At 40.6% G+C, this 7705-nt stretch overlaps 2 protein-coding genes across 3 annotated transcripts in view; both read left to right on the top strand.

Annotated features, from left to right (window-relative positions):
• Positions 1–824: 824 nt before the first annotated feature.
• On the top strand, positions 825–4672 carry eri2 (ERI1 exoribonuclease family member 2). 2 transcript variants are annotated; one of them, XM_008293894.1, is made up of 10 exons: positions 825–847; positions 1138–1202; positions 1341–1421; positions 1507–1634; positions 1772–1934; positions 2105–2205; positions 2474–2555; positions 2669–2757; positions 3188–3483; positions 3596–3718. In XM_008293894.1, the coding sequence occupies exons 1-10, from the start codon at positions 825–827 to the stop codon at positions 3636–3638; spliced, it is 1071 nt and encodes a 356-aa protein (XP_008292116.1). In that variant the 3' UTR covers positions 3639–3718. The 2 variants fall into 2 exon arrangements, with proteins under 2 accessions (XP_008292116.1, XP_008292115.1); XM_008293893.1 differs by having other exon boundaries at positions 3188–4672.
• A 1737-nt stretch (positions 4673–6409) lies between these two features.
• The window catches only part of thumpd1 (THUMP domain containing 1), a 6229-nt gene continuing 4933 nt past the window's right edge, over positions 6410–7705 (top strand). Inside the window, exon 1 of the mRNA XM_008293892.1 lies at positions 6410–6939. Within this exon, the coding sequence (XP_008292114.1) occupies positions 6733–6939 (207 nt within the window). The 5' untranslated portion in view covers positions 6410–6732. The remainder of the gene's footprint in view (positions 6940–7705) is intronic.

Raw genomic sequence — 7705 nt, 5'->3', positions numbered from 1 at the left:
AGCTAATTCCATATCTGTGTTATTCATATATTTCACATTAAACAAGAGAAACAACAAATATTGACTTTTACATGTGTAGAAGGTGCCATACTAAAGAGTTCATTAAAGGCGAGCTGGTTCTATGTACCCTCTTAGCTAGCTAACACTTTAAAACATAATTTACACTAAAGTACTTTAATAGTTTGGAGTGTTTATAAGTAAAACAGGGAGCTGGGAGTGGCAATAAGAATAAAAATATGTAAATACCAGACATTAGGGGTCCAACTGGGTTAAAAAATGAAGCTTCCTCTACTGCTGGAAGTTAAAAACACATGGGTGAAACACGATACAATATGTGGTGTCAAATCGGAAAATTTTAGCGATACTTCCTGTTTGTAACTTTAAAAATAAAAGTCCAGTAGAAATTACTGTTTGTGCGTGTAGCTTAAACTGCCTACATGTGGGTGTTTTGGTACAAAACACACTTTGAACATCAGTCTGGCTCCACGGTGACATAAAAATCTTCTCCACATGTGCTGTCATGTACACGCTGCGTGATAATCCCAGTGCAGTATGCTCTTATTTTGATAGAAAACGGTAAAAACAGAACACCGCCTCGCTTCCTCCCGGTTTTCCTGTGATCGACTAACTGTGTCTGCAATCGTTCCTAGTGTATTGCAGACACAAATAATCGAGCTCGGAGTGCTAGATGCGCATTTAAAAAAGTAGCGCGGTTTTCCTTCGTTTTAAATGTACAGACAGTGGTATAGCCCTTTGATAGTACCACAGGTTTTTTCAGTGAAGGTATTAATAAAAACTCACCGGTTGAACATCAAGTAATAGCTATGTCTACAAAGAAACTGGCAAAGTAAGTAAATGTAGCCTGTTAGCTAGCTAAACTGCTAATCCAAACAACAAACCGGACAGACAAAGAAGCAAATTATAAAAGCGGTGGATATTTGGATATTTTGCCCAAAAGCGGAGTGTTTAAATGTTGTTTTACGTTTTTTTAACATGATAAAAGTGTTTTTTCATAGTCACATTATACTGAGTAAATATCAGCTTAGTTAGTTTAGTATTGCAATGATGAAAGATGATTCTATTAAATGTTAGTTTTTTACTGAACACAGACCTTTTCATTTCTCCCTTCCTCCACAGGGAATTAGGATTATTGAGGCAGCGGAGTCAGTCCTCCTCTGGGTCAAAGAAATCTGTGGTATCAAGTGAGTGTGACTGTTCCAACTGACAATGCTTACAGTCTTCATGTTTAGATTTGATCCCTTTCGCAGTGTATACACACACACACACACACAGACACACACACTGGCTTGTTGTTGTAAATACTGTCGTCTTTCTTTCAGATCAAACATTTTCATATCTGATTGTGATTGACTTTGAGTCCACTTGCTGGAGAGAGAAAAACAACTACAGCCAGGAAATTAGTAAGTAGCATAGATTATTAGAAAATCTATTTGTTTTCTTTTTCACACATTTTGTCGTTAACATGTGTTTTCTTCCTTCCTATAGTTGAGTTTCCTGCTGTTCTGTTGAACACATCCACAGGAGCGGTCGAGTCTGAGTTTCACACTTATGTTCAACCCCAGGAACACCCCATTCTGTCCGAGTTCTGCACTGAGCTCACTGGGATTACACAGGTGTCTGTCCATAGGGAAAACTATACAAGTACAGAAACACCATTGTAGTTTACACTGTACCTTGTATTGTATTACAATGTGATTTGCACTGTTTACCTTTACATTGCATCTGACAGCTTGATTTCTCTGCCTCATAGACACAAGTTGAAGCAGGGATCCCCCTTCAGATCTGTCTGTCTCGGTTCAGCCGCTGGCTGCAAAACCTTCAGTTAAATATGAAAGTAGTCTTTCCCAACAAACAGCAGAGATGTTCTGCACCTTTGCCTTCTCAGAAACTGTGTACTTTCCTCACGTGGTCAGGTAAAAGTTATTTACATTGGTTGTCATGTACATAAGATCAGTGTTGCTTTGATTTTTGTAAATGATATGGCCTTTGCTGCAATTATTGAAACTAGTGAGACATTAAATGGAAGAAAAATCTGCTAAAACACATTTAATCTTAACGTGCCTCCATCTGTGTTGTTTGTCAGACTGGGATCTTGGAGTTTGTTTGCAGTACGAGTGTAAACGCAAACAGCTTCATAAACCTGATGTTCTCAACAGCTGGATAGACCTGAGGAGCACATACAGGGTAAGTACCAGCTGGCTCACTTTGTCTTTTGTTTAATCTTGTGGTATGTTTTTCATATTTTAAATGATGACAAATTGCCATCTCAGTGGCCTAAGACAGTGAACAACAGTAAATATTTTCTTTTAAGATGATATAAACATCAAATATTTGGTATTTATATTTGAATTAAATAAATATCTAGCTCGTCGGTTGGCTACTTGATCTCATTTGGCCTAATGTCATGTCTGTTCATGCTGTTGGGACTCTAACTCCTTTTTTGTATTTGCAGCTCTTTTACGACAGGAAACCCAAAGGCCTGAACGGAGCGCTTCAAGATCTAGGAATACAGTTTGCTGGGAGAGAACATTCTGGTACAAATACAGTGAACATTCCTTGGTTTAAATCATTCTACACATACACTACCCTAACATGCTCCCCTTGTTTTTCCACTCTCCTGTTTCTCTTTTTTCTCCTCTTTTCTCAGGTCTGGATGACGCCCGAAATACAGCACAGCTGGCAGCAAGAATGATGAGAGATGGGTGTGTAATGAAGATCACCAGGAGCTTGGAGAGGGTGAGTGGCCGTTCGACAACGCCCTTAGTGAACCCCAGCTCCTGAAATCCCAGCCTTCCTCCTCACCTTGCCAAAGAGAAAGTTTTATGCATGGTGAATATACTGAAAGCAAGAATGGATGTTGTTTAGTGCAAAACTAATTGTATGCATCTTTCTGTCATGAAACACTTTGAAGCTTATTTAAATAAAAATGTATAAAACTAAACTTCTGCAGTCATAAACAGTGGCTTCCCTGCCTTTTCTCTAGTTATATACTTTTGTATAGTAGAAAGCAAGATAGCGAAGTATGTAACTCAAAGGAAGTGTAGAGTGTAGGACTAACAACTGCAGGGTTTTAGTGGGAATGTTTTGACAGTACAGTTTTAAGGAAAATCAAATATGGGCTTTATTTTAAATGACCTGCTATACATTTCATCTTTTCTTCTCATAGAACACTGTAATGGTCAAACCCATACTTGGAAACACTAACTGTCCTGCCGACAACAAGAGAGAAAATGGGAACACCAATAAAAAGGACAATACCGTCGCTGCAAGCAAACCCTCATCATCCAAAATTCCTCTCAAGGCTTGTCAAAAACAACCAGGCTTACAGAACATCACTAAGAATTTCTACACAAAGGAAAACACAAGCTCAGTTCAACAATCTGTTCCAATCTGTCAAAGCCTGATCTCACCAAAGACACTGCTCAATGGTGCGACGACGCCGTTGTGGGGACATAGCAGGAGGTCAGTTACAGCAGATTCCTCAGCTATGATAAACTGTACATCACCACACATCAACAACACCAGCCTTGTTCTGTGTTCTACTACTGTAAACTGCTTTTCACATTTACCTCAGCAAAACCAGGCCTCAAACACAGGAGCAACATCCGGACTCGTAGGGGAAGAGGAAGGTGCAGAACTTCTAGCGGAAACAGAGGAGAGGTGTGGTTCTTATGATGATGTGGTTCTGGATGGTGATGAAGGTATTAATGAAACAGATAGAGAATGTGACGCTGAGTACATGTCAAATTTTGACAGTGGATGTTATGAGTGGGACGAAGCCAATAATTCACATTCACCCGGAGGTCAGTTCACTTCAAAGGACAACGTTAGAGAAACGGTGAATGCTGGGAACAACTCTGAAAAGATTACAAGTGATTCATCGGTGACCTCTAACTCTACAAGGACATCAAGATCCCATATTAAAGTCTCTAATAACTTAAATGAAATGATGCAGCATTCAACAGCGTCTACGTCAGATAGTTGTTTTGCTGTGCCTAAAGCTGTGACCTGGAGAAAACCAAATCAGTGCAAAACAGGACTTGGAACCTCCTTACAACTCCAGGGAACATCTACTGGGCTCCATAAAAACTGTAAAACAGACAAGCCTTTTCCATTCAGACCAGAAAACACCTCCACCCCCAATGCCTCCTTTGCGAGGCCCAAACCCGTCATCACACAACCCACAAAACACAAAGAGACTCCCAAGTCATCCTTTGCCATCTACACTGATCCAACAAACCAGGTTGCAGCGCCTCCTCGTGGCTCTCTGTCCACGCCCAAAAATGTCCTCTCCTCTTTGTCAACCAACACACTCTCCTCCCGTACCAATCGTTCGTCCACTTCTATGATAATGAAAGGAGCACACAGGATCACTTCCCCGCTCTGTGCGTGTGGTCGTCGTGCAAAGCGACAGGTTGTGTCAAACGGAGGTCCAAACCACGGCCGAGGGTTTTATTGCTGCCCAGTCCGCCGCTCAGGCAGCGGAGGCAGGGTGGGGAAAGGGTGTGAGTTTTTTAAATGGGAGTCCGCTCTGATGAAGAGTAGTTCAGTGGTCGCTCCTGCTGTCGGTTCCTCTGTTTCACTCTGTCAGATCAACTCCACCCTCCTACATCGTCCACCTCACAGGTCATCACTAAGGAAAAGCTATTAGAGGAACTGCTGCATTAGAAGAAGCCTCTAAAGAGAAGCTCAGAGACATTTTATTTATCCCACTGAAACATATTTGAGAGTTGTCTGGTCATGAAGTAAAACAGCTCTTAAAGTAATGCCTGAATTTAACTGATTGAATTCCAGTTTTGGTTCTTAACCACTGCCAAGAAGAAAAATGATTACCTTGTGTATTTCACATCATTGTAAATGGAAACGGAAATGGAATCTTTCTGCGTGGAGTCTCCATGTTCTCCACGTGCAGCGTGGGTTCTCTCCGGGTTCTCCAGCTTCCTCCCACACAGTCCAAAAACATGTTGAGGTTAATTGGTGATTCTAAATTGTCCATAGGTGTGAATGTGAGTGTGCTTGGTTGTCTGTCTCTAAGTGTAGCCCTGTGATAGACTGGTGACCTGTCCAGGGTGTCTCCTGCCTTCACCCTAAGTCGGCTGGGATAGACTCCAGCCCCCCTGCGACCCTAGTGAGGATGAAGCGGTGTATAGATAATGGATGGATGTATTGGACATTTGTCAAAGTTCAGTGGAGGAAAATGTCATGGTGTTGACTGAAAACGGTTGGTCACTGTGAGCTATGGGGTGGCCCAGGGTGGACATCATCCACACAGACAGTAGAGAAGCCCCTTAGAGGGCGACACAACCACTCATAGAACTACACTTGCATCTATTAACCTAATGTTTTTCTGCAGAGATCTTTGTGCGGAACTATTTGCTCTACGGCCATTGTTCCCACACAGATTCATTTTAACAGCACAGTCAGCCCGCATTTAATTCCTTTCAACCAAACGGTTCAGACCAACCAGAAAATGTTTGCACTGATAATGTAGCAGTTGAAATTATTTGTATTTTTAACACTAAAAAGTGTATAGACAGTATAAGAATGTATCTGCGTTTTATCTGTAAATAAATGCTTTGTACGTGTTCAGTCAGTCTTAAAGAAAACCTGGAAGAGTTCTGGAAATGAGTGGTACAAATTATTGAATAATGTGATATTGAAACACAACCTGCAGCTAAAGGAATGAATTGAAACGCGTGTCCTGTGATGAACAATGACACCGTTGACATAAGTGTCTCACGTGTAACTTTAAATTGTTATTATTTTATGAGCTTTGTCAGTAATTAAAACCTGTTTAAGCAACTGTTTCATGTTTCAATCAATTCCTATTTGCATTGAAAAGCTTATTATACTTGACAATTCCCCTTGCAGAATCAATAAAGCATAATAAAATTTGTTTTCGTGTACTTCTACATGGTAGTCTTGCCTACAGAAGCATATGATACGAGTGAATGTCCAAAGAAATTAGTATTTGGTAAAAAAATAAAATAAACTGATGTGCATAATAGTTTCAGTCTGGCCAGTCCTATACAAATGAAGTATGTTGTATAGAATAGAATAGAATTATTTTATTGTCATCATACACACAGTACAACGAAATTAAAAGACAACTCCAGTGGTGCATATTACGAGTATAAAATATTTGTATTCGAGTATAAAATAAGACGAATACAAATATATAAATATATTTACACAATGAGCCAGTAGGAAGTATGTGTTTTAGTGTAGCCTTTTTTTTAAAAGTGCACTGGGGTTTTTTTTGTTTGTTTGTTTTTGTTTTTAAGAATAATAATAAAAAAAGCAGTAGTAATTCCAACTTGTTTTATTTTGTGTTTTTGTTATTTTCAGCATCGCCTTTCCGCGCGGCTGCATACTTTTGTCCCTCCTGCGCCGCCGTACAGCACCACCAACTAACGTGCTATGTTGTGGCTCCGCCGTCCGTCCTTCCTTCAGTCGGCTCCAACTTGAACACATGTTACACAGACACACCGCAGCGTCCTGAGAACTTCACCGGCTTTTCCCTCTGCGGTCGCTGCGTTCTTCGCAGTCCCTCAAAGCTCGCGTTAGCCTCAGCTGGTGAGCTAACGGCTAACAAAGTCCAGGAGGAAGTCACCAAAAAACAAGCAGGTAGCGGCTGCTGCTTGAGCCTAAACTCACGGTTTCGGTTGTCTCGGAGATTTCCACCCCCCTCTTAAAGCCCCGCTGGAAACAATGTCAGCCGCGCAAAACGACTCCAGGAAGCGGAGCAAGAAGCGCTATGTGGCCGGTCACCACAGCAAGCGGTGGAAGGGCTCCCGGGAGCTGGAGGTGGGCATGGAGGGGATCCTCATCACATGCAACATGAACGAGAGAAAGTGCACCGCCGAGGCCTTCAATCTGCTCAATGAATACGCAGACAAGCTGTACGGGCCCGAGAAGGTGAGTCTGCTGCTGAAGGAGGCACTGCAGCCACAAAACACTGTCCTCATGCACTGGATCTTTTTGCTTCTTGTCTCAGAGTGTTGGAAAGAAAACATCCCAAACGCACGTTTAGGTGTTTAGTTTACTACACTGTTGGACATCAGTTTGAATTAGTGCATATTCAGTGAGATGTTACCACATTTGTATGTTTACGCATTAAATTTCAGCACATTTGTAATGCAAACACACATTTTGAAGCAGGCAAGGTTTAAAGGTCACATCTGTTAGTTTAAAATTTTATACAAAAACGTCCCAGTGATTTCCTATGAAAACTGGAATTTTACAATTAGCTATGCAACTAGTAATTATTTTCATTGCTGATTTTTTTCCCCCTCAGTTAATTAATGAGTTAATATGTCATGCAAATTATGAAAAGTGTTTTTCCAAATCCAAAAATAACCTTTTCAAATGCTTGTTTGCTTCACAACCCAAAGTTTACCGTCATAAAGCAGTAAAGAAACCAGACAATATTCTAAATTAACAAACTAGAATTAAAGGATTTTTACTCATTTTAACCGTGACTCAAACAGTTATAACAGTAGTTGCAAATTAATTCTGGTGACAACTAACTGATTGGTTGATTTATCGTTTCAGCTCAATTCACAATAATAAAGGCTGATTTCCCAAAATAGATATTTTCTCCGACTGAACCTGAAATGTACACTCCAGCAGCACTTTTCAGACTTTCCAGTTTTATTCCTTGTCTATCGTCTAAATGTTTTTT

This window comes from Stegastes partitus, unplaced genomic scaffold (genome assembly GCF_000690725.1).
Source record: "Stegastes partitus isolate 25-593 unplaced genomic scaffold, Stegastes_partitus-1.0.2 Scaffold920, whole genome shotgun sequence".
Taxonomy (NCBI): Eukaryota; Metazoa; Chordata; class Actinopteri; family Pomacentridae; genus Stegastes; species Stegastes partitus.
Note: the sequence above shows the minus strand (reverse complement) of the source record. Positions and strands in the feature narration are given on the sequence as shown.

Coding starts and splice junctions, on each gene's coding strand:
- eri2 (XM_008293893.1), top strand. CDS start 825: ATGTCTACAAAGAAACTGGCAAA. Junction 1,422..1,506: donor CAACTACAGCCAGGAAATTA/GTAAGTAGCATA, acceptor TCCTTCCTATAG/TTGAGTTTCCTGCTGTTCTG. Junction 2,758..3,187: donor TCACCAGGAGCTTGGAGAGG/GTGAGTGGCCGT, acceptor TTCTTCTCATAG/AACACTGTAATGGTCAAACC.